The 26,226-nt window shown below is 40.3% G+C and overlaps 1 protein-coding gene across 1 annotated transcript; it reads left to right on the top strand.

The window, feature by feature from the left end:
- LOC145347788 (leptin receptor gene-related protein) lies at positions 1 to 25,677 on the top strand. The gene is made up of 4 exons (XM_080195606.1): positions 1 to 62; positions 16,389 to 16,464; positions 18,067 to 18,253; positions 23,066 to 25,677. The coding sequence occupies exons 1-4, from the start codon at positions 47 to 49 to the stop codon at positions 23,180 to 23,182; spliced, it is 396 nt and encodes a 131-aa protein (XP_080051732.1). The 5' UTR covers positions 1 to 46; the 3' UTR covers positions 23,183 to 25,677.
- The last annotated feature ends 549 nt before the right edge of the window (positions 25,678 to 26,226 follow it).

Raw genomic sequence — 26,226 nt, 5'->3', positions numbered from 1 at the left:
CGGTGGGTGCCGGAAGGGGGAGGGCAGGATTCGGAGTAGCGAGAAGATGGCGGGGATTAAAGGTAGGGACTGGCCTCCGCACTTAGCTGGTTGCTCATGGTGTCGTCGGGAGCAGTGCTGGTGCTTCATGGGCCGAGTGTGGAGGGCTCGGTCTGTAAGAGGGCGATGGTTCTTCCTGCGTGGGAGTCGGTGGGTGGGGGGCGCAACATGGGTGGGGCATATCCTGGGCCAGTGGGGGGAGGTACACTGGGGTACCTGATTTTGTGGGGGGTGGGGGGAACGTACCCGGAAAGGAGTGTTCTGGGGGGATACGAGGGAGGGATACCGCTTGTACCTAATTTTTTTTTGGGGGGGAGGTTACCAAGTGTATTGTGGCGATGGGTGAGGTGTGTGCCGGCTGGTTACCTGGGGCGAGGGAGGGGTGATTGGAGTGAGGTGGTTAGAGTAGGGTTGGGTGGTAACTTGAGGAGGGAGATGGGATATCTTGGGGGAGGGGGGGTGACCTTGGCAAGGCATGGGTTAACCTAAGGGAATAACTTGTCTGGGGGGGGGGGGGATTGGAGGTAACCAGGGAGTTACTTGGTAGGTGATGGGGGTAACCTTAGGTGGGAGGGAGTTGTGTGTGATTTTGGGATGAAGGCTGGGATTGGTTGGGGGGGGGTGGTTAGGAAGGGTTAGGAGTTTGTGAGGTGGTGGGGGAGGGGATTGCCTTGGTTGGGGGAACTGAGGGGCAGAAGAGGTTGCAGAAGTCTGGGGTGGTGAATTGGAAGGAGGGGGTAGAATATAGACTGGAGGGTGGGGGTATTGATGTGGAAATGCAGGAGAGAATCTGGGCTGAGGGGAACGGTGGAAGGAATAAATGATGTGAAGTTGCCAGGAGAGGGAAAAGAGGGGAGAGAAATATTTTATGACAGCAAATTGTTGAGTGTTAAGTTCAGCATCTGGAGCCTCTTAAAATTGGGGATGTGCAAGAGGCTAGAATTGAAGGTTCTCAGGGAAGCAGTGTTTGGCTGGCTGCAGGAGATTGTGGGGAAAGCAAGGACCAAAGCATAGAGGGATTTAAAAGCTGGGATGAGAATTTTAAACTAGAATAATTGTGGGACTGGGGGTCAGTGCACAGGGATGATGAGTGAATGGGACTCTGAGTGTGGAAAGTGGCAGTAAGAGTCTTGGGTTAGCGCAAGTTTATGGAAGACTGGCCAGGAAAGTATTAGAATTGTCAAGCATTGCGTTATCAAAGACATGGATGAGAATTTCAGCAGCACTTCACTGAACCTCAGAATTGTTACAGCACACAAGGAGGCCATTTGGTCCATCATGTCTGCACCAGATAAGCTGAAGCAATGTCGGAAATAGGCAGTCATGATGGTGGGAGCTAAGTTTGTGAACTGATTGCGTCTACCTCAGATAGTGACAAGGGAAGGAGTCAGAGTTGATGGGGAGGGAACAATATTTTTGAAGGGGAGCGATGACAGTGGCTTTGGAAAAGGATGAGCGACCCATACTGAATGTAGATCAAAGCTGTATGACAAATTAGGCAGTGGTGGGGTTTAGCGAGGTAGTGATGAGGTGGAGCTGGATATCATCATGTTTGAGAGCTTGTGTTGTGCTTTCAGATGATTTCACCATGGGGACAGCATTACAGATGAGCAATGTTAGGGAGCAAGGACAAATCTTTGTGCAGCTTCAAAGGTAATACTGTGGGAGCAGGAAGAGAAATCATTACATGTGATTACTGATAACTGGATAGATAGGAATGGGGCAGTTTAGGACGGTCTCATCCTGCTGGACAGTCAATCTTAGAATCTCACAGCACAAAGGAGCACATTCATCCCATTGTACCTGTACTAGCTTGTTATGTGGGAAATCCAGTGAGTCTTGCTCTCTTTTCCCTATAGCCTTACAAACCTTTTTTTCCCAAGTGTAGAGTCCAATTTCCTTTTGAAAGTTGTTATTGAATCTGCTTTCACTACCCTTTCAGGCAGTGTATTCAATATCATGACATTTCACTATCAATTAGGAAACAGATGGCACAGGATGTCATCGCTATAACGGGATCTTGGTTAAAGGAGGGGCAAAACTTGCAGCTCAAAATCTCTGAATATAGAGTTTTCAGGCAGGATAAAGTGGGTGACAAAAAAGGAGGGGGGGGGTTATTGATTAAAGAAACAATTTCAATTGTGAGATGGGATGATATACTAAATGGATTAACAAATGAGGCTTTATGCATCGGAATAAAAAAGCACTACTAAGGAGTATACTACAGATCCCCAAATAGAGAGAAGGATATAGAAGAACATACATGTAGACAAATTTCTGCCTGTATGAATAAGAGCTCCTATTTCTTATGTTCTTATGTTCTTAAAGACGTGTATCATCTCCAAACACAACAGTGAGATGTTGCAAGCCCAGGCAAGTCATGGGGGTTACAAATAGTGTGACATGAACCCAAGACCCTGGTTGAGGCCATCCACATGTGTGTGGAATTTGGCTGTCAGTCTCTGCTCCGTGACTGTGCTGTCGTGTGCCGTGAAGGCCACCTTGGAGAATGCTTACCCGAAGGTCAGAGGCCGAATGCCCGTGACTACTGAAGTGTTCCCCAACAGGAAGAGAACAGTCTTGCCTGTTGATTGTCAAGCGGTGTTCATTCATCCGTTGTCGTAGCGTCTGCATGGTCTCCCCAGTGTACCATGCCTCGGGATGTGTTTTCCTGCAGCGTATCAGGTAGACAATGTTGGCCGAGTTGCAAGAATATGTACCATGCACCTGGTGGATGGCATCCATGTTGATGGTCTGGCATGTTTTGCAGAGGTTGTGTGGTGTCGTGGGCACTGTTCTCCTGAAGGCTGAGTAGTTTGCTGCGAACAGTGGTTTGTTTGAGGTTGTGCTGTTGTTTGAAGGCAAGAAGTGGGGATGGCCTTGCCAAGATGTTCGTCTTCATCAGTGACATGTTGAAAACTCCGGAGAAGATGTTGTAGCTTCTCTGCTCTGGGGCAGTACTGGACAACGAAGGGTACTCTGTCCACCATGTCCCGTGTTTGTCTTCTGAGGAGGTCAGTGCAGTTTTTTTGCTGTGGCGCGTTGGAATTGTCGGTCGATGAGTTGAGCGCCATATTCTGCTCTTAAGAGGGCATCTTTCAGCATCTGGAGGTGTCTGTTGCGATCCTCCTCATCTGAGCAGGGAGAAGTGGAACTTGTTGATATCATCATACAGTTGTTTCAGTGATTGACATTTTCTTCCTTTAGCCTCATGTTTCAGTCACAAACAACTATATGATAATATCAACAAGTTCGATCCCACCATCAGACTCACCATGGACTATTCTCTGGAATCGGTTGCATTCTTGGACACACGCATCTCCATTAAGGACGGTTACCTCAGCACCTCACTGTACCACAAGCCCATGGATAACCTCATGATGCTCTACTTCTTCAGCTTCTATCCTAAACACATTTAAAGAAACCATCCCCTATGGACAAGCCCTCCATATACACAGGATCTGCTCAGATGAGGAGGATTGCAACAAAAACCTCCAGACGCTGAAAGATGCCCTCTTAAGAACAGGATATGGTGCTTGACTCATTGATCGACAGTTCTGACGTGCCACAGCGACAGATCACACTGACCTCAGAAGACAAACACTGGACATGGTGGACTGAGTACCCTTCGTCCAGTACTTCCTGAAACTACGACATCTTCTCCGGAGTCTTCAACATGTTATTGATGAAGACAAACATCTCACCAAGGCCATCCCCACACCCCCACTTCTTGCCTTCAAACAACAGCACAACTTCACAAACCATTGTCTGCAGCAAACTACCCAGCCTTCAGGAGAACAGTGAGCATGACACCACACAACACTGCCACAGCAACCTCTGCAAGACATGGATGCCGTCATCTCACGTGAGAACAACATTCATCAGGTACATGGTACATACTCTTGCATCTCGGCCAATGTTGTCTACCTCATGCACTGCAGGAAAGCATGTCCCAAGGCATGGTGCATTGGGGAGACCATGCAGACGCTATGCCAGTGGATGAATGAACGCTGCTTGACAGTCACCAGGCAAGACTGTTCCTGTTGGTGAACACTTCAGCGGTCACAGGCATTCGGCCTCTGATCTTTGGGTAAACGTTCTACAAGGCGGCCTTCATGACACACGACAGCGCAGAGTCGCTGAGCAGAGACTGATAGCCAAGTTTTGCATACGAGAACAGCCTCAACCGGGATCTTAGGTTCATGTCACACTATTTGTAACCCCGTTGACTTGCCTGGGCTTGCAACACCTCACTTACTGTCCTGCCTGGAGACAACATCTCTTTAACTATGCTTAATGCTATCTCCATTCACATTATCTGCACCTTTTAAGACTTGATTAGCTATAAAGACTCGCATTCTAATCAGTATTCTGTAAACTGAGTGTGTGCCTTTTTATATGCCCTGTTTGTGATTAGAACTCCCCACTCACCTGCAGCGCTCTGAAAGCTAGTGGCGTTTGCTATTGAATAAACCTGTTGGACTTTTAACCTGGTGTTGTGAGACTTCTTACTGTGTTTACCCCAGTCCAACGCCAGCATCTCTACATCAAGTGGTGTTCCACAGGGCTTGGTGTTGGGGCCCCTACTGTTTGATTAATATAGAAATTTTTGTAACTTGATTGTGGGGAGACATGATTGGAAAATTTGCAGACGACACAATAATTGGCTGTGTAGAGATAGCGGTAAGTTCCAAAATGATATAGCTGGATTGGTGGAAAAGTGACAGATGGTGTTCAGTTCTGATAAGCGTGAGGTAATGCATTTAGGGAGGTCAAAGAGTAAAAGGCAATTCACAATAAATGGAATATACTGAGAGGGGTAGGTGAAGTGAGAGCACTTGGTGTGCAAGTGCACAGGCCCATATGATAGGGGAACAGGCCTTCTTGCAAATTAAGACATAGGTGGCAGAGTTTTTGATGACCTCAAGTTTGTAAGAGCGTGGAATGTAGCAAACCAGCTAGGAGTGCTTTGGAACGGGTAAGTTTAGAGGCAATGACGACAGGAACGAGAGTTTCAGCAGCTGATAAGCTGATACGGACAAAGAAGAAGTTATGGAGATGGAAATGGGCACTCCAGTGAGGGCCTGCATTTGAATTTAGAAGCTCATCTCAGGAATCAAATGTGACACCAAAGTTGTGAGCAGACTGGTGCTCAGAAGAGGCATGAAGTCTGCAGCTCGGAAATGGAGTTTGGATGGGAACCAAAAATAATGGCTTTAATTTTCCCAGTATTTAATTGGAATAAACTTCCTGCTCATCCAGTACTGGATGTCAAAGAAGCAGGCTGCTGATTTAGAACAGTGGTGGAATTGAGAGAGGTGGCGGTGAGGTTGAGCAGGGTGTCAGCACTGTACACATGAAAACTGGTGCTGGGCTTTCAGATGTCACCAAGTGGCAGCATGTAGATGAGAGATAGGAGGAAGCTAAGAATAGATTCTTGGTTGGTAGAAATGATGGGGTAGTAGCACACAATTTTAGCCATTGCAAGTGATTCATGGACTGCGATTAGCGGGGCAGATTGATAAGATGTTTAAAGGAAAATGAGTTACTTGAGTTTACGAATGGAGGCCTTGAATATAAAAGGAAAGAGATTGTGCTTGAATTTATCATTGGTTAGGCCTTCGTGAAGTATTGTGCATGTTTATGGACACCACACTTCAAGAATAATGTACACGTGTAACAAAGCACGATTACCAGGATATTACACAATTATACACAATCTATTTACAGTTCAGAAACAGCCCATTGAATTCAGTAGGTCCGTGCAGTGTTTATGCTCCAGACATGCTTACTTCCACCCTTCTTTATCTAACCATGTTAATTTGTCCGTCCTTTTCTTTCTCATGGGCTTATCTAGGTTCTCTTTAAGTGCACCTGTGCCTTTAGCCTCAGCTACTGCTTGTGATGGATGGTAACAGGAATGAGTGACTTCAGTTATTGAAGGGAGGTTGGAAAAGATAACACTTGTTTTTGAAATAGGATAAGTTAAGAGGTGAATGCATACAAGCCTCCTGCACTGTCAGGATTCCATGGATAAGAGGATGTGAAGCCTGGATGAGGCAAAATTATTCTTCTGGTTGAGTGAGCCAATAACTACAGAATACACAACACTAAAGAGAAAGAAGCAGGAATAGACCAGAAACTCTGTCGAGCTTGTTCAGCCATTCAATACAATCGTGGCTGATCTCGGGCTTCTCTACTTTCCCTGCCTGTTTTCCATATCCTTTGATTTCCTGAAAGACCAAAATTCTGTCTATCCCAGCCTCAAATGTAGTCATCGATAGAACGTCCACAACCCTGTGGGTAGAGAATTCCAAAGATTCAAAACTCTTCGAGTGCAGAAATTTCTCATCTCTCTCCTAAATAATTGATGCCTCATGTGTTCCCAGTGTTTTTCCCTGTCAAGTCTCTTCTATATGTTTCAATAAGATACCTCCTGTTTTTCTATACTCCAGAGAATAGAGGGCAGCCCACGGAATTCCAGGGGTCAAACCATTGAACCTGTGCTGTACTGCCTCCAATGCAATTATATCCTTCTGTAAATATGGGGACCAAATTTGCAGGTAGTATTCAGAGTCCTGTACAGTTACACTAAGACTATTTTATTCTTGTACTCCCTTTTAATAATGACCAACATGCCACTTTCCTACCTAGTTGCTTGCTGTACTTGCATACCAATTTTGTGTTCCTTGGATGAACACACCCAGGTCTCTTTGAACATCAACATTTACAAGTTTCTTTGATCAAATAAATAATCTCTCACTTAGCCATGTTATAACCCATCTGCCCACTTGCATAACCTATTTTTATCTCTTTGCAGCCTCTGTATTCCTAATAACTTATTTCCACCCAGTGTTGTAGCATCAGCAAAAGATAAACTGCTCAGCCTCTTAAATAACTGAGGTCCCACCAGAGGTCCTTGCAGCACTCCACAGTTCACAGTCTGCGAGCTTGAAAATGCCCCATTTGTGCCTAAGTACTGTTTCTTGTTGTTAACTAATCCTCTATCCATGCTAATGTATCACCTGAACTCCCTGAGCCCTTAACTTACCTATAAATCTTTTGTCATCTTATGCCTTTTGGAAATCTAAGAATACTACATTTTATGATTCCACCTTATCTACATATGAGTTACCACTTCAAAGCACCATATCTTGTCCAACAGGATTTCCCTTTTGCAAACCATGTTGACTTTGCCTGATTATACCGTGACTTTCTCTGTGCATTGTTCAGACTTTTTTAATAGATTCTGGCACTTTCCAGATGACTGATGTCAGGCTAACTGGCCTGCAGTTCCTTTTTTCTCTCGCCAGCCTTTCTTGAATAGTGGACTTGTATTTGCTAACTACCAATCCACTGGGCTATTCTAAAATCTAGTCATTTTTGGAAAAACATAACCAGAGCGTGCATTATGTCTGTAGCTATCTCCTTCAAACCCAAGGACATAGGCCATCAGTTCCTGGGAATTTATCCGATTTTAGCCCCTTAAGTTTCTCTTGTCCTTTTTTTGGCTGATATTAATTTTAATTTCACTTTTTAGCACCTTAGTTACTCTCTCTTTCAGGTGTGCAACTTGTGTCTTTAACATTGAAGATAGTCAAAACTTATTTGTTCAGTGTCTGCCATTTCTTCTTTCCCCATAATTTTCTGTCTCTGCTTCTAAGAAGCAACATTTCATTTAACTGTTTTCTTTCTTTATGTAAGCTCTTACAATCTGTATATTCCCGGCTAGTTTGCTCTTGCAAACTTTTATATGAACATTTTGATGATCCTTTCTGGTTCTAACATATTGCCAATCTTAAGACTTGCACTCTTATAAGCCTTTTCTTTTTAAACTAATACTGTTCATAGCTTACTCAGGAAGCTATGAGTAGGTTTTGATATAGTCAAAATCATTGACAAATGGCTAAATGGGAGATGAAAAATGTTTTCACAGAATTGTCAGGATCTGAAATGCTGGAAAGATATTGGAAACTAATTGCATAAATATCTTAAGAACTTATCCAACCTGATTTTAGAGGATGAGTAATTTTAAAGGGCTATGGGCAAAAAGAGGGAATGTAGATATAAAACTCTTCCAGAGGGCACCTCCTGTCTAGAAGTCCCTCTCCAGGTTCTTTTGCCAGTTAACTTCCGATCTCATTTACTCCTGAGAATGGAAATTGTTTCTCTTTATTTACTCAAGATTCTTCACAATTTCAAACATTTCTGCTAAATCCCTCCTTATCCTTCTCTGTCCTAACAAGAATAATAGTTTCATTTTTGACATATGTAGTTCTGCCATTTTCTGTTTAAGATTTCCAGTTTTGCAGACTTTCCTTTTTTTCTCTTTGAGTCAAATGCCTGCAGTTTTCATGTAAGCTGTTACTGTCTGCTGTAAGTTTGAAGAAAAAGCCTAATTCTTTAACATAGGATTCAAAAATTCATTTTATCTTTGGGTGGATTCACTGACCAACTTGTTCATTTTTTGAGTTCTTTTTCATAGCACAGGAAGAGCTATGAATGTATAGTATCTAGCTAAAAATTAAAAACTTGTACTAGCAAGGGATTCATTGTAACATCAAAAATAATTGTTTTGAATATTCATAGCATTTCTTTTAATTCACAGTGCCTTTCTAATATTTTTACCAGCTCATATTGCCTTGTATCCTTTTGATACCCTCACTTTTTAATGGGAAGATGTATTGTGATAAATAAGGTAGACTGAGAACTAAGTGACCCTCACCCCTCCCAACAATGGATCAGATCCAAGCTGTACAGTTCTGATAGATCCAGTTATAATTGATGATATGCAGTTGAACAACTAACAAGGAGAGCCCAGCAGGTCTGTGCAAAAGATAAGGCTGAAGCATTTGAAATCATGTTCAGCCAGAAGTGCAGAGTAGATGATCTATCTCGCCGCCCTCCTGAGGATTCCAGCAAAATGATGTTGGCCCTTGGCTAGTTCAGTTCACATTGTGATGTCAAGAAACAGTTAAATGCACTGGATATGGCATAGTTTATGGCAACTATTATCTGTAGCACTGAAGTTTAGCCATGACCCTAGCCAAGTTGCTCCAGCAGAGCTATAATGCTGGCTTCTACCCAACTATGTAGAAAATTGACCAGATATGTTCAATCCCCAAATTTTCTTCTCTTTTAAGGTGTCCAGTCCCCAAAAAGCAGGACAAATCCAATCTAATCAATTACCACCACATCAGTCTACTCTCAATCATCAGTGAAATTATGGAAGTTACCATTAATGTGCACCTGTTCCACAATAAGTTGTTTGCCGCCACTCAGTTTGCATTCTGCCAGGCATTGACTCCTGACTCCACTATTGGCTTGGCTCAGTCATGGACAAAAGAGCTGAATTCTGATGGTGGAGCGGGATGTGAGTGAGTGTCCTGACATCAGAGCAGAAGTTGACCTAGCACTGCATCAAGGAGTGCAAGCAAAATAGAAGTCGATGGGAAGTAGGGGGAAAATTCTGCACTGGATGGATTCATGCCTAGCAGAAAGTAAGATAGTTACGGTTGTTGGAGGCCAAGAATTGCAACTTCATGGTTGTCATTGACCAGAAACTTAATTGAACCAGCCATAAAAATACTGTGGATGCAGAAACAAGTCAGAGGTTGAGAATTCTGTGGTAACTCACTTGATTCCTCAAAGACAGTCCACCAGTCCAAGATGCAAGCGGGAATTTGTGGGATTACTCTCCACGTTCCTGGATGAGTGCAGTTCTAATAACAGACACACACACACAGCACAACACCATTAGGACAAAGCAACCTGCTTGATTGGCTGCCTTAATTATTCACTCCCTTCACCACGAGCATACATACGGTGGCTGCCATCTGTGTCCTCTGGAAGATGCACTGCAGCAACTTGTTCATGCTTGTTGTGAGGAAATTTCAAAGTGGCCAATTGTGTCTTAATTCTCTTAAACAATTCAAAACTCGCAAGGTAAATATCTCTATGCAAAAGACATAACAAAAATTATTTAACTTGTAAGACATAAAACAAGACCATACAAACAGCTGCCTGGAGTCTCACAAAGGGTTAAGTAGCTCTGGAACAGAGCGACAGAACCTCTTTGAAAAATCTGACGTACATAGTCAAAAGCAGATCAATTATAGTTTTTTCTAATAAATAATTCTGCCTTTCAGTAGCTTAAAATCAATTTCATTTAACACTGATACATCAGTATAAATCTCTGTCAAATACTTCAACCAACTGTATGATACTTAATAGCACGGTGCTATTTTGTTTGTTCTTCTGACTCCGAATGTAGTCTCTCTTCTTGGCACTAAATCATCCCTGTTCCCTGGTAACGGCAGACGTTGCTGCAAGGTCAAAATGGACATTCCCACCGGCTCACTGCCAAGTTGAATAGTCAGGTGTTCCTGCGACCAGCTTCATATCTATCTTCGTGTCTGAGCAATGAATGCATCTATTTGCTAATGTTACATAATGCGTACCTTGGAGAAATTCCACCCGATAAAACTGCTACTAACAAGTTCCCAGACCTTTGGCTTTAAACTATTGACTTTTACCATCACATCTTTCAGTAACTTAAATGCATTTGAAATACATCAAAATATCATAAAATATCAGCACATATGTTTTAAAATCATAACTATTTGTTTTGATTCATTTACTGCATTCACACGTGTGTAAGCTACTTGTGTTAGCAGGTCTAAGAATCATTTAACTTTTTACTGATTCCTTGTCCTCTAAAAGACTGCATTCTGCTTATAAATCTAATTAGCTGGTTAGAAATCCCCTTCCACAAGGCTTTCCCCTTTCAATCTGTGGCCTCTACTACCTCAAAAGACAAGATAGCAGACTTATGGGAACAACAACATCTACAATTTTGCTTCCAAATCAGACACTTCAGCTGACTTGGAGCTTTATCATCATTCATTCCCTGTTGCTGAGTTAAAGTTCTGGAACTCTGTCCTTAATTGTACTGTGGGTATTGCTACAACACATGGTCTGCAGTGATTTGATGTGGTGGCTCACTACTGTCTTCAAAGGCAGTGAGAAACAAACAATAAACATTGGCCTCAAGTGACACTCCCACCCAAAGAATTTACCTAATAAATTAGAACACAAGGACAGTACTCTCTCATCCCTCATGACATTGATCTCTGGAAAGGTTATTTTCAATCACCTCTTGTGTCCCTCACTACCCATATATCCTTAAGTGCCTATCCTGCAAAAATGAATCTGTAGGTCTGTTTAAACTTCATTTCCCAGCTTTTGAACTCTTGATCTTCCTTTCACCAAATGTTGACAGTGCTGATTTCCTCGATGAATTCCTGACCTCCCCTCTTGAGGCTGTGATCATCAATGCAAGTGTGTACACTGTTAACAATTGACTGCTACCTCCCTTAGCCACTGCACTATGCTGTCAGCCTGACAGTCTATCCTCTAGTTTTGGAGAGCTCGCAATTTCATTCAGCTAAACATTGGGATGATGAAAACAAATTCTGAATGCTCACCATTGATTCCGTCCCTTTGCACTCTGCCTAAAAGAAACCATTTTAATCAGGTCCTCTTGTCCAGCAGTCTTACAATTGATACCGTTCTAACTGATCGGCTACAGCCTGAAGCCACATTAGTTTGAAAACTTCAGCATTTTCTCCCAGGTGAAGAGTTCCAGTTCTTTGACCCTGTCTTCATGTTTTCTATCTTTTGAAAGCTGCTCTCAACCTATTCCAGCTGAGAATACATCCTTTCTGTTATGTGGATTCTAGAACAGCCCACAATATTCTAGGTGAGATCTGACTAGTGCAACAAATGGCAAGGCTACTGTATTTGATCGACACTCCTTTTATCTTTATGTAGCCGAGCATCCCTTTAGCTTTTTGTTTTGGTCTGTTTTTCCCCCTTTACTCCTGTAATCTTTCTGCCCATTCTATATTATTGAATGCATGACTTTACTGTGTTTACATGAAGCTGCATGTGCCAATTGTCTACTTCCTGTTGAGGCTTGACGTCATCTTCCACCATATTAAATACTCCGATTGTGACATGATGTGCAAACTGTAAAATTAGACTGTGGTTAGCTTTTACCAGTTTTGTTGATTGTAGAATCGTTACAGCACAGAAAGAAGCCATTCTGCGCATTGTACCTGTTGCAGCTCTCCAAATTCACCGGGTGCTATTCCGCCACCTTCTCCTTGAAACCCACACATTCCTGCTTTTTAGATAACTATCTGATTTCCTTTTGAAAGCCTCAATTGAATCTGTCTCCCCTACATACTCAGACAGTGTTTTCTAGACCCTAACCACTCACTGTGTTAGTACCCTAGCCTCTCTGCTTCACTTCAGCAGCATTGCCCTCATCAACTTTCTCTTGAAAAACTTCAAGTTGGTTAAATAAGATTTTCTGTTAAACCATTAACTAACCTGCATTTGTTCAAGTGACAGTTTTGTCCCACATTATTATTTCTAGAAGTTTTCCCACCACCAAAGTTAAACAGAAGGGCCTGTAGTTGCTGGGCTTATCTTTATGCCCTTTTTTTGATCAAGGATGTGACACCTGCAATTTTCCAGCCCTCTGGCACCACCTCTGAATATAAAATCTTGAAAATTATGACTAATGCCTTTGCAATTTCCATCCACTTCCCTGATGAGTATCCTTGGATGCATCTTATCTGGTCCTGATGCCTTATCCATTTTAAGAGTGGGCTACTTATCTAATACCAACCTATCGATTTCAAATCCTTCTGCTGTATTAATTACCTCCTCTTTCACTATGACCTGGTTAGCACGTTAAGTTTTAAGTTTATTTATTACTTTCACATGTACGTTTACATTAATACTGCAATGAAGTTACTGTGAAAATCCCCTAGTCGCCACACTCTGGTGCCTGTTCAAGCACACCGAGGGAGAATTTAGCATGGCCAATCCACCTAACCATCACATCTTTAGGACTTTTTGGGAGGAAACCAAAGCACCCAGAGGAAATCCATGCAGATGCAGGGAGAATGTGTAGACTCTACACAGTGTCCTAAGCCAGGAATCCAACCTGGATCCCTGGTGCTGTGAGGCAGCAGTGCTAATCACTGTGATGTGACGCCCATGTTCTGATGTTGTGAAAAGCACTATACGAATGCAAGTTCATCTTTTATTTCCTTTGCTATTTTTTCTGTAACTGAAATTCTATAACGTAAAATAAGGTTATAAACAAAAAGTACATATGGTTAAATTCATGCACAGAATTTCCTTTGTGTCTTTTAATGTGAGAAGAAACTCTACTGACTACAAACTTGTAGGTTTTGCTATATTCAGAGAAGTCTTTCAAATGGAAAGGCAATTAAAAATAATTGAATTTTGAACGCAGTTAGACAGTTCCCCCGTCACTTGTGTTTTGATGACCAAAACGAAAATGTTAAGCTAATTAATACAGAGTGAGACTCTACGAAGATTAAGTACAAGGAATAGTAAATATTTAAATGCATGTGGACGTACTAGATTGGTTATTCCAGTGCTATTGTTTATTTCTGCTAGACCATAAAAATGTGTTTGGCAGTAAGTGTTTGAGGCCACCATCTCTTCAGTGCTCCTGAGGTTTGGGCACAAATATGACATTCCATTGCCAAGACTTGGCTCAACTCTTTTTTTTTCCTCTATCTTCACCACAATGCCATAAGTTACCATGTCCCAATATTTATTTAATTAAAATAAATTGTGAATAAAGTGTACTTTTTTTCAAACAGTTCAAGGAATCTTACCCCAGTATTCCTTTAAACTCAATTTTCTTCTGAAAAAAAGCATAAATGGAGAAGGTAGAATAACATACGAGGAATGACTGCTTGACGTATAAGGAGCATCTGAGCACTGTGGGTCTGTACTTGATGGAGCATAGAAGGATGAGGGGGGAACGCATTGAAACTTACAGAATAGTGAAAGGCCTGGATAGCGTAGACATGGGGAAGATGTTTCCATTAGTAGGAGAGACTAGGATCTGAGGGCACAACCTCAGAGTAAAGGGGTGATCCTTAAGAACTGAAATGAGGAGGAATCTCTTTAGCCAGAGGGTGGTGAATCTATGGAATTTGTTGTCAAAAAAGGCTGTGGAGGCCAGATCATTTAAAAATGACATAGATTCTTGATTGGTAAAGAGTTCAAAGATTGCGGGGGAAAAGCAGGAGAAAGTGGTTGATAAACTTATCGGCCACGATTAAATGACAGAGCAGACTTGACAGGCCAAATGGCCTAATTCTGCTCCTATATCTAATGGTCTTATGATATAATATTTTTGAAACTTTTGGGAAGTCGTGAGCTTTTCTTTATGAATGGTTTTGCTGTTCTGTATTTCCTCATTGAAACTAATGTTTGGCAGACTCTTGGTTATATTAAAAAGCACAAAATGCTGGAAATACTTAGCAAGTCAGGCAGCATTTGCAGAGAGATAAACAGTTAACATTTCAGGTCTTTGATTGGAACTGGGACAAGTTAGAAACGTGATAGGCTTTAAGCAAGTGACAGATGAAGAAGGTGGGGAAAAGAACAAAAGAGATAATCTGTGATCATAGAATCCTATGGTGCAGAAGGAGGTCATTCGCCCCATCGAGTTTGCACCGGCCACAATCCCACCCAGGCCCTATCCCTATCGTCCCATGCATTTACCCTAGCTGGTCCCATGACACAAAGGGACAATTTAGCTTGGCTAATCCATGTAATCTGCACATCTTTGGATTGTAGGAGGAAACTGGAGCATCTGGAGAAAACCCATGCAGATACATGCAAACTTCACACAGACAGCGACTCAATCCAGGAATTGAACCCAGGTCCCTGGTGCCGTGAGGCAGTAATGCTAACCACTGTGCCACTATGCTGGTGGGGATCAGGAAAAATTAAAGGACAAAAGGTTTCATGGTGCAGGGGCAAAGGAAATGGGACAATATGGCAACAAATGATCTTGGAGTCGTGAATTGTTGCTGAATATCTTGGTTATCTTAGTTGGACACTAGATGGTGCTGTAGTGCAATTCTTTTTTACATTTTCATTCCAACGTTGAGCTCTTCAAAAGCCAAATTTCTTCCTGCTTAATTCATTTGATATTCTTGTAAAGAAGCACTCCAGGAAAAACTGACATTCTCCTTGATACGAAGTCCAATTGTTTTTCTGTTCCTTATCTAATTTGCATTTAATTCATGGCACTGACATGGTGGCATTTTCATGACTAGCCACTTGTTCATCCCCTATTTTAAATGCTCCTTCCTTATCGGCGGTGTCTTCAATTATTAAGGTCTGAAAAAATAGGATGTATTCCTGAAATCCCTATTTCAATTTTTTTAACGACACTCCTCACAATTTTACAACTTATCAATTTGCCCAGCTTTTGACACATGCCCTAATCTCCTTTATGTAGCTCAGTGTCATTTTTAAAAACTTTCCATGGTAATGGGACATTTTACACTGTTAAAAATGCTATGTAAATACAAGTTGTTTTAATCATCTTTGAGAGTTTCCACTCATCGTGCCTAGTTTAGGGCCTTTGAGGAGGCTCCAAAAATTAGGCTAAATCCTTGGGGTGTAAGGACACTGATAGGTGCATGCTATAGGATTTGAATTCTTTTTGTAATTTATTAAGAAACTGATTAGTGTGTCTTCATATAACAAACTATTTTAGATATTTAAACCATTTTCAGCTTTATTAATCAAACTACCAAGTTATCACTATTCGTATATCAAGGATTTGCAAAAAAAAAACCTTTGTTGGACCATCGTTCTGATTCATGGCAATCTTTACGTTTGGTAATATGCAAATGAATGAGCAGAAACCCAAGAGGGAAAAAAACACTTCTCAAAACTAATGCCGTGTGTGTCCTGATTGCAATAGTGCCCAAACTGGCTAGTCTACCCCAAGTGTGTCATCTTGAAAGATGAGCAGGTACAACTGTGGGAAATGAAGTTCAATGAAGTTGGGATTGTATGAAGTAATCAACTTGGGATCCAAGAAAGGATTGGAATATTTTCCAGATGGCAAGTGACTCAACTGGAGAAGCAAAGGGATTTAGATGAAAGCAACATACTGTGGGTGCTGGAAATCTGAAATAAAGACAGTAACAATCAGCAGGTCTGGCAGTTACTGTAGAGAGAGAAACAGAATTAACATTTCAAGCCTAATATGACTCTGATGAAGAGTCATGTTAGACTAGAAATATTAACCCTGTTTCTCCAGAGATGCTGCTAGACAGACCTGCTGAGCTTTTCCAGCATTTTCTATAATGGTTTCTGCATCCTGTCAAGGGCAAGGAACAAAATAGCCAGGTGTTCTCTTTATTATGTAAATAACTTCTGATGTAAATACTATGCAGGTACATCACTATTTTTTTTCACTTTTGTTGCAGCTCTCGTTGGCTTATCTTTCAGTGGTGCCATAGGCCTGACCTTTCTCATGTTAGGCTGTGCACTCGAACAATATGGGTAAGATTCTGACTTTCATTTTTTCGTTGGTGAAGACCACAGTTTGTATCAGGAAATATCTCTTGTATGTATGTTGAGCATGTCTTTGAGTGTAGTTCACAGCTCCTTTTATAGGACTATTTTTATCATAATGCTTGATCAATTATCATATTTCTGTTATTGCTCTTTTGTTCTCAAAATTCCCAAACTCGGTTTGAGAAAGTGAAACCATTAAGTTTGAAGTTTATTTGTCAAACATGAAAGCATTCAAATAACAAGTGTAGTTTGCCAATTAGATCAATATGATGCTGAAGGTTCATGGTTTACTTCCTCGACTTTTGCTGTTTTTTGTCTTTTCCCTAACCCGTGAGGGCTGAAGGTACTGGTTACTATTCACAAGTGATATTTAGTAGTTTTAGGAGGACTGATCTTTCCTTGTTGATGTGCGAATACAGTCTTTGGATATGGAAACACTGAGCTTGAGGCCTGGATTCTGGTAGTACTGGGATAGTTTCTTGGGGGCACAGTGACACAGTGGTTAGCACTGCTGCCACGCAGCAGGGAGCCGGGTTCAATTCCCAGCTTGTGTTACTGTCTATGTGGAGTTTGCACATTCTCCCCATGTCTGAGTACTCCAGTTTGCTCCCACAGTCTGAAAGACATGCTGGTTAGATGAGTTGGTCATGCTAAAAGTCTCCTTCAGTGTGCCCGACCAGGTGCTGGAGTGTGGCGACTAGGGGATTTTCACAGTGACTTCATTTGAAGTGTTATTGTAAGCCTACTTGTGACTAATAAATAAACTTTAAAACTTTAAGCTAATATCTTGAGGGGACATCAAAGGTCTGGAAGCCTATAAAAGGGGAATTCTTCAGATAATATGAAGGTGTATTAGACCTGTGGACATTGAGAACAATGATTCATTTGGCCTCAGCCTTGGTATTGGAGAACACTGCAAATGCACTGGCACCTTGGAGCTTTGGAGACAATTTCAGGACTCCCAACAGAACGAAGGAAGAAGGTTGGGAGCGTTAGAGGGGATGGAGTATGCAAGTATTAATGGGCTAATGGGAGTTGGCAGCATTTGGGGAGTGGTGGGAGTGAGTGTAGTCAAGGCCTGGCAGTCTTATGAAGGAGGGGTATCCAGGAAAATGGAACCTAAACTGCCACTGTGGGAAGTTAAGTAAACAAATCCTAGGAAACTGCCAACTCGGAAGTGAAATGCTCTCAATTCCAGCATTCCTTAGTAACACATTTTTTTGCATACTCACAAAATGGAAATTTATTTTAGCATTGCATCTTCCTGACTGTTACCTCTTTCCTACTGTTTGCAAGTTCTAAATCCCAAACTTCTTACCAAAATGTCTTATCATTTTTACTATTCCTTTCAACTTTATTTACATAATGGCTGTTAACTTGAGCTCCTCTGTTAAAAGGCTTTGGAGTTTGTTCTGCTAACTGTTTGTACTGCTAACAGTTTTGTGACATCAGTACCAAATCGGCAGTACCAAATCTTGCTTTTATAGGCACATACAAATGTTTGTTCCAATAGTGTGTGTTACAGGCTTTTAATAACCATTTTACCATTTTAATTACATTTCTTTTTCATTTTTAATCCCACCTCAGTGTTTATTGGCCATTGTTTGTGCTGATATTTTACTTCCTGTCACCTATTCCGAGCTTTATTGCACGAAGATTGGGGGATGATACTGATGCAGCGAGCAGTGCCTGTCGTGAACTTGCATACTTCTTCACCACAGGGATCGTTGTTTCTGCCTTTGGGCTCCCAATAATTCTTGCTCGAGTTTCAGTGGTAAGTTTCAATTCGAGCACTTTCCAACAAATGCCGCCTTTTATTACCCACTCTGATTTTTCTGAATGTCAAAAATGGAGTACTTGGACTGTTAATTTTTTTTGAATTTGAAATTCAAAAAGAGTCTGTAAAGGCTTAAATTTCTATCAGCAATGCCAGAAGACCAAAAATAAATAATAACTGATGTGCATGCAATAGAGAGTATTGGAGGATGCACCAATAACTAGTTGACTGAAATCATGTCTCTTTCATTTTCATTTCCCAACCGGGAAAGAGAAGACAGATTAATTATTCATAGGTCTTTGCTAATTCATGAGCACTCAGGTATGCTGCAAATGCAAATAGTCATGGGGGAATTTGGTGTTATGGCGAGAATGAAGATCTGGCTCAAACAAGTGGATTAGAAACTAAATATCCTGAACACTTTGTAGCAAGGAATAGCTCAGGAAAAAAAGAGGAGTGACTAAAGCAATTAAGAATAATAATCGTGCTGGAGATGGAAGATATTCTGAAGGATCAAGAATTGAATCTATTTAACATTAGCCTAACGTTAAAAAGCAATAGAGGTACCATTGCGCTAAGTGCATTCTGTTGGTCACTGACTGGGTTGAAAGACATAGAGTGGTTTTGCAGGGGAAATTAGGTGAGGAATTATAGAGTAATTGTAATATCCTAATAGAGACTTGGATAGTAATAGTGTAAAGGACAACAAGGGGGAAGAGTTTATGATGTGTGCGCAGGAGCATTCTCTTGATCAGTATGAATCTAACCCAGTGAGGAAGGAAAAGGTATCACTGGATTTGGTTTTGGGAATTGTAATGTTTATGGAAAAGGATGTGGAATAACCTGAAGTCAAGATACTGAATTAGGGGAGGGCCGGTTTTAGTGGAGTGAGAATAGATCTGTCCCAGGTAAATTTTTCAGCAGAGTAGCAGATGAAATTGTAATAGAACAATGGACTACCTTTAAAGAGGAGATGGTCTGGGTACAGTTGAAATTCACAGAGGGGGTGAAAGGGAGGGCAACCAAAGACAGATCTCCTTGGATGGTAGAAGAGAAATTAAGGTAATACAGAAAAAAGGTGCAAATGACAGATGTCAGGCTGATAATGCATGCAGGAACCAGGGTGTACAAAAAAAATTCAGAAGTAAAAAAGAGGCAAAAACAGTATGAGAATAGACTGACAGTCGACATACTCTAATTTCAACCTTCTTATTAATCTTTCAGTCATTCTTTGCTGTTCTTTATATTCTGTATAATTTTCTGAGCTACCACTTTGCAGAATTACACACCATTTCTTTCAACTTGATGCCATCTTCCTAAGTTTGCTGTGGATGGTGCATCCGTCTCTTAATTTCTAGTGAGAGAGAAAAATTCTACCTTTCTGAATATTCTGAAATATCTCCTGAAATGTCTACCATTGCATCTCTGCTGCTCTTTCCCTGAACCTTATTTCCAGTTCACTTTAGGCAGCTATATCTTAATGCCTCCATAATTCTCCTTGAATAAGGTCAAATCACAAGTCTTAGATCCTCATCTCAAACAGAATGTGAAATTCAATCATATTATGATCACTGCTACCTAGGGATGCCATCACTATAAAGTTATTATTTAATCCTGTCCCATTGCACATTTATCAGATCTAGTATAACCTGTTCTCTGGTTGGTGCAGGGACATGCTGTCCTAAAAACACTCTGAACTAATCATCCAGGCTATTTTTGCCAATCTGATTCATGGGAAGAATCAAAATCATCCACGATTGCCACCGAACCATTCTGAAAAGCTGCTTGTAAGCCCCATCCTACGGTGTGGTTACAGTTAAGGGATCTATAAACCACTCGCACAAGTCACTTCTTACCTTTACTATTTCCACCTTTTCTTAACTTCCTGTCCCCCCGAAATGTCATGTAACTTGAATATTCAGGTCCTAGTCTGTCATTCTGCAGATCATTCTCTGTAATGTCTGTCAGATCATACATATTTATAAATATTTGCACTCAGTTCATCTATTTTGTTATGAATGTGATATGCATTTAAAAACATAGCCTTTATTTCTGTCTTAATATTTTTACAACCTCTAGCCTTATCTGCTGATGCACTCTTGGGTTTGTACACTCTTCCTTTCCTGCCATGCTTTTATCATTTTCCTTATTCCAACCTTGCTCTTTTGCTTTGTTTTCTCTATTTAATTTATCGTATCTTCCCAACCTTGATCCTTTGCCCACCACTATTTAGTTTAAAGCCCTCTCTACAGCCTGAGTTATACTGCTCACCAGAGCACTTGTCCCACCGTGGGTTCAGGTTACACCATCCCAATGATACAGCCTCCACTTTCCCCACTATTGATGCTGTGCCCCATGAATTGAAACCCATTGCTTCCAGATTAGTCTTTGAGCCACATATTTAATATCTAATCTATCCTGCACCAACCTGTTTGTAGTTCAGGCCATAATCCAGGGGTTATTAACGTTTGAGGTTCTGATTTTTAGTTTAGGCTCTAGCTGCTCATACTCTCTGAGCAGAACTTCTTTCCTAATTTTAACTCTGTTATTGGCACTGATGTGAGCCACGTTCACTGGATCCTCCCCATGCCAATTCAGGTTTTTCTTCAGCCTTGAGCACATGTCCCAAACCTTGGAATCAGGCAGGCAAATTGGCTGCTTGGACCTTTGCTGTCAGCTGTAGAGAACTGTCTGCCCCCACTGACTATTCTGTCTCCTCTACTACCACTACAGTGTGGCATAGTGGTTAGCACTGCTGCCTCACAGCACCAGGGACCCAGGTTCAATTCTGGCCTTGGGTCACTGTGTGTGTGGAGTTTGCACATTTTCCCCGTGTCTGCATGGGTTTCCTCAGGGTACTCCGGTTTCCTCCCGCAGCCCAAAGATGTGCGAGTTGAGTTGATTGGCCATGCTAAATTCACCCTAGTGTCAAGGGTTTAGCAGGGTAAATATGTGGGGTTACAGGAATAGGGACTAGGTGAGATTGTGGTTGGGGCAGACATGATGGACTGAATGACCTCCTTTTGCACTGTAAGGACTCTATGATTTCTGTTAATGCCCCTGCTTCAATGGTTTCCTATACCATGGTGCTATGGTCAGTTTGCTCATCCACCCTGCAGCCCCTGCTTTCATCATACTGGTTATCTTGAGCCTGTTGGATAATTACAAAGGTTGAGGTTCCTTCACTTCTGTCCTCTAGGTCCGCATTCCTGCGTCACTTGCAATCACACCGTCCTGTCCCTGCATGTCCACTGACCAAATCAGGAGACCCTATTCTGAGGGGTGTGGCTGCATCCTGTAGAATTGTCCAGTTAACTTTGAGCCTCTCTGATGCATTACAATGTCTGCAGCTCAGCCTCCAGCTCTGTGTTTCTGAGCCAGAGCTCCTCAAGTGGCAGACATTTACTGCAGACGTGTTTGCTCTGGATTATGACATTCAAGAGCAGCCACATTCTCTAATCTCAAAACATCACCTGCCCTGCCACCTTTATTATGTGTTCATAAGTTGATTTTACGGAGTTTTTAATTTTCCAAACATCTGTACGTTTTCTGAACATAAACCCATAAAATAATCAGAAAATGCAGGAATTCTATGGCATATTCAGCAATGTATTCCTGTGGTATAACAGGTACTACATTTCAAAATTATTACTTTGGCACATCCTAAGGTATTGAAAGATGCTTTGGGGCGGCATGCTTAATTGGAACTCACCCAGGGCATCAAACTTTCTTTCTTTTAGGATTCTCACTAGAATTTTGCACTTCCATAGTCTTCTACTGACTTTATTCCTGATCCATATTGTTCATAATTTCTCATGTCTCATTTTACCTTCTTAAGGTCAAGCTTAAAACAGCTTTCATTTATATTGCACGTTTCATGTAATAACACAGCCCAAGGTGCTTCACAGTAGCATTATCCATTCAGTTTTATAATATCTATTTTATATGTTGCAATTTATTGTTCAATTATCTTTCATTGAAACAGTTTCGATTGCAGTCTAGAGCAGACCAGTCAATCAATGTATGTATGAAAATGATTTTGCGTCAACAAAATAAATCTATGTGTCCATCGACTGGACTATCAGAAAAACATGATGGATGTTTGATGGAGAATTTTATTTGTTTTAATCTTCCATTATGCATTCCAATTGTACCATCGCATGGCAGCATTGTTGAAAATGAAGACCTCTGAAGTGTGTTTTATTATATACACAATCTATATTTTGTAGGTTACAGAGTCCCAACATTAGGTTTATTTCCTTCGTTCATCTCCTGTTTTGCCAATAAAATTTTGGCTGAAGTTTCACTTATTTTAAAAAAAAAACAGGGGAAAGAAGATGGAAGGATTTGTAACCCCACTCCCAGGATTAAGGAGAAAAATCAAACATATATAAGCAGAGGTTTAGACTACTATACACTATAATTCAACTGTATATGCAAATTGTTACTATCCAACAATACTCTTTCCTGCTTTTGATCCATAGATTCTAATCTGGGGAATATGTTGCATCTGGGCAGCTCTTTCTGATTGGCTTAAAAATTGCAGTTTGTTTATTCCATCAATTGCTTCAGCAATGATGCTTCATCTGAATTGTTTCCCTCATTGTGGAGAGCCAGACAGGGAGTGTAAGGGGACAGCCCTCAGACAGAATATAATGACAGTCATGTGAGCTGCATGTAAAATACTTTAATCTAATTGAATATGCACATTGTACAATGTTCTAATTGTTATAAATATTAATATGTATTAATAAGTTTAAGTACAAGTTATAATATTTTAATATTTCTGTCCTGTGTTTAATATTTCAGATCCAATGGGGAGCCTGTGGACTTGTGCTGGCAGGCAATGCAGTAATCTTCCTCACCATTTTGGGTTTTTTCTTAGTATTTGGTAGAGGGGATGACTTTAGCTGGGAGCAGTGGTAGTGTTCTGATGGAATGTGGAATGACGACCCTTTGATTGGCATTGAAATGGAATTGTATTACTAAAACTCCAAGCTTAAAAGTGCAGTATGCAACACTTTTTAATGTTGCATTTGCAGTTAACTGTAAACATTAAGAACCAAGGATCATTATGGTATTTTAGTGGTTTCTTTATCCAGGTCTTTACTAAGCTGTCACATCTCCAAAATGGCAATTTTACTTGAACTGAAAATGGGTATATGCAAATAGATTCTTGTGTAGACCTATGGACAAAATTACATGGTGCATGATGCCATCAGCTCCACAAAATTTAAATTTTTGTATGTTGTGACGATAATACTTTTGGGAGGTTAAAATAGCCCCTTGGGTCACATCTAAATCTGTCCCAGGTCAAATCTCTTTTTAAAATGTTTTTGTTTCATGGCTTGTATAAATAAAAAGCCTAACAATGAGACCTGACTCCTGACATGATCTCTATCACACTCATGCTATTGTATCTGATCTGTGATTGATCAGACTGGAAGTACAGGGATGAAAACTCCTATGGGACAGTTATTTGTGCTGCCTCTATTTAAGAAAAGGAACATGCATTGACATGGTAATACACTTTGCACAGATACCCCTTTTAACCTTAATATGTATCCTGGTGCCAAAGCCTTTTCAATGCATCCTATGTAACCATATACATTTCCAGTGGGCAGAATACTTGTGTTCACTCCTTTAGATACTTCAGTCACAGTTTTGACATGCTTATGTAAAGACTCGGAATGCTTTTTAAGAACCAGATTGTATTAGTAAATGAAGCGTAGTGCATCTTCAATCCCCGGATCTTTTTCTTTAACAGTTACACAGTAGTCAAAGGGTTTGAAATGTTATAAAATGGAAGCATTATTGTTTTTTATTTGAAACTTTCTGGGCACTTTTGGTATCGTATTAACAGAATGTTCTACCCGTTCTTAAACTGACATATTTTGAAGGGGGGGCAGGATTAATTGACAAAGTGCTGACCTTTATCATTTCCTTTATCATTTCATCTGTGTATTTACATTAAATTTTGAGAGTAGGATCTCTGCACTATAAAGATGCTGTGTTCAGCTCATACAGGTGTGCATAATTTAAGCATCTGAAATTTGTGAAGGAATTATGAAAAGTTAAAACATTGCATTATGTACTGCTTGCAAACAGTGATAATTTGGCAATGAATTATGGGTTGCAGTTGTCTCAGCATTTGGTTAGTGTGTCCCCTTGACAAATGATTTAATTTCAGCATTAAGCCAAGCCCAAAGAGCTATATATAAAAGCGACTTTGAATGCCATGCTTGTAGAATTGCACATTTGTTCAGAGCATTGCTACCATGCTTTGCTATTTGGTGTACATGGAATAACGTTTACTGTACTTAATTCAGCTTCACTCTTTAAAATGGAACAAAAAAAGGTCAAATTTAAATCATGTGGGCACTTTGACAAATACTGGATTTGCTTTCTCAATATCCTGAGTGACCTGGTAACTTGCAGCCAAGGCCATGCAATGTGTTCTTTTTAAGAGGAAGCTTTATACACAGTTGCAAAATACAGTATAACAGGCATCCAATTAAATTACTCAAGGCTAGAATTTGATAATATTAGATGATTGTGTAATACTGCACATGTTCATTTTACTTTGGGGCATTGAATTAATGCCCCAAAGTAAAATGAACAAAAAAATAGTGATCAAAGTATACGTTTTGTTCATGTATTAATATTATCAACTATAATTTAAAATCCAACAAAATCTAATTGGGCTAAAATTTTCTGATGTTATATTTTCTATTACGCTATTGCTTTGTCTATTTAATGTCTTATATCAGTCCCTTTTTCTGAGAGAGATGGATTTTTCAGCCAAACATTTATCAGCTGTTAATGTCAATTGTGCAGTAACATCTGGAAATGAAAATTTTGAGTATCTTTAAATGTTGGTTTTCAGTCATTGCATATGTAGAAAATAAAACCAAAATATACTATTATTTTGTGTGCTGACAATAGATCGCTACTCAATTCCTTGCCTTTGGATTGCTTTAACTAAATATTGCACTAAAATGGAAATAAATGTGGTTAAGTAACTTTTCCCATTGTGCAGTTGACATAAAGCATTCCAGAATGGCATATTGATTATTCATCTTTTCAAAATTATTGGATAAATTATTTTTTTTTCTTTTCATATATTGCAAACTATGTTTTGGGAGGAGGATTATTTTAAACAGTGCCCCTTTGGTTGAAGTTTATTATAACTGTGGGAACATTGTAAGCTTCAAACGTCATAAACTACTTTTAAACTTTTATATGTGAACTGTTTACTGAATGTTATTGTCAATAAGTTTTCAATACTTTTTCACTGTATACAATGTAAATTAACAAACTCAAATGTAAAACAATGAAATAGTTTGGTGTCTGTAGTTTATTTCTAAATAGTTTTGTGCTGAATTTAAATGTATGTGAATAAAATGCAAACATAAACCTTTTTGCTATCTGTTGAATTGTTTGCATATCTAAGTAAAGGATGTTAATAGTGGGGAAATAAAATATCTTATTTTAACACTGTGATATCAGGCACTCAAATCAGATATGTGATTGGATGCAGATTTGATCTGTATTATGTTCTAACAATGTACATTAACCTTGCATTTCCCCAATACCAGTGTGACATTTCTGATTACCGTATCACTTACTCTTTCATCAATTTATTGCCATTTTCACACTGGCTTTTGGTCACAAAGAAATGGACTGAGACTGATTCTCAAGGTATGCTAGCCCAGTCTAAACTTCACTGATCCATCAGGTAAAAGGAATAGTGGGAGCACTGTTTGTCTGGGCGAAGGAGAAATGATCACAATAGAATCAATATAAAAAGACAAAATGCTTTTGTGAGTTTGAGAGTGACAAAAGTCACTTGTATTTTCACTGTTACTTGGATCAGGTTGAGTTTTCCATTGCTTGCAATCTTCAACGTAAAAGTAGTTTCACTGTTGTTAAATGGTAACAAAGCTGCATAAAAGCAAAGGACTTTCTAA

Source organism: Carcharhinus amblyrhynchos, chromosome 9 (genome assembly GCF_965287045.1).
Source record: "Carcharhinus amblyrhynchos chromosome 9, sCarAmb.v2.hapA, whole genome shotgun sequence".
Lineage (NCBI taxonomy): Eukaryota > Metazoa > Chordata > Chondrichthyes > Carcharhiniformes > Carcharhinidae > Carcharhinus > Carcharhinus amblyrhynchos.
The sequence above is the reverse complement of the archived record's forward strand: the minus strand, read 5'-3'. Positions and strand labels throughout refer to the sequence as shown.

Coding starts and splice junctions, on each gene's coding strand:
- LOC145347788 (XM_080195606.1), top strand. Junction 16,465..18,066: donor TGTGCACTCGAACAATATGG/GTAAGATTCTGA, acceptor ATCCCACCTCAG/TGTTTATTGGCCATTGTTTG. Junction 18,254..23,065: donor TTCTTGCTCGAGTTTCAGTG/GTAAGTTTCAAT, acceptor TTAATATTTCAG/ATCCAATGGGGAGCCTGTGG.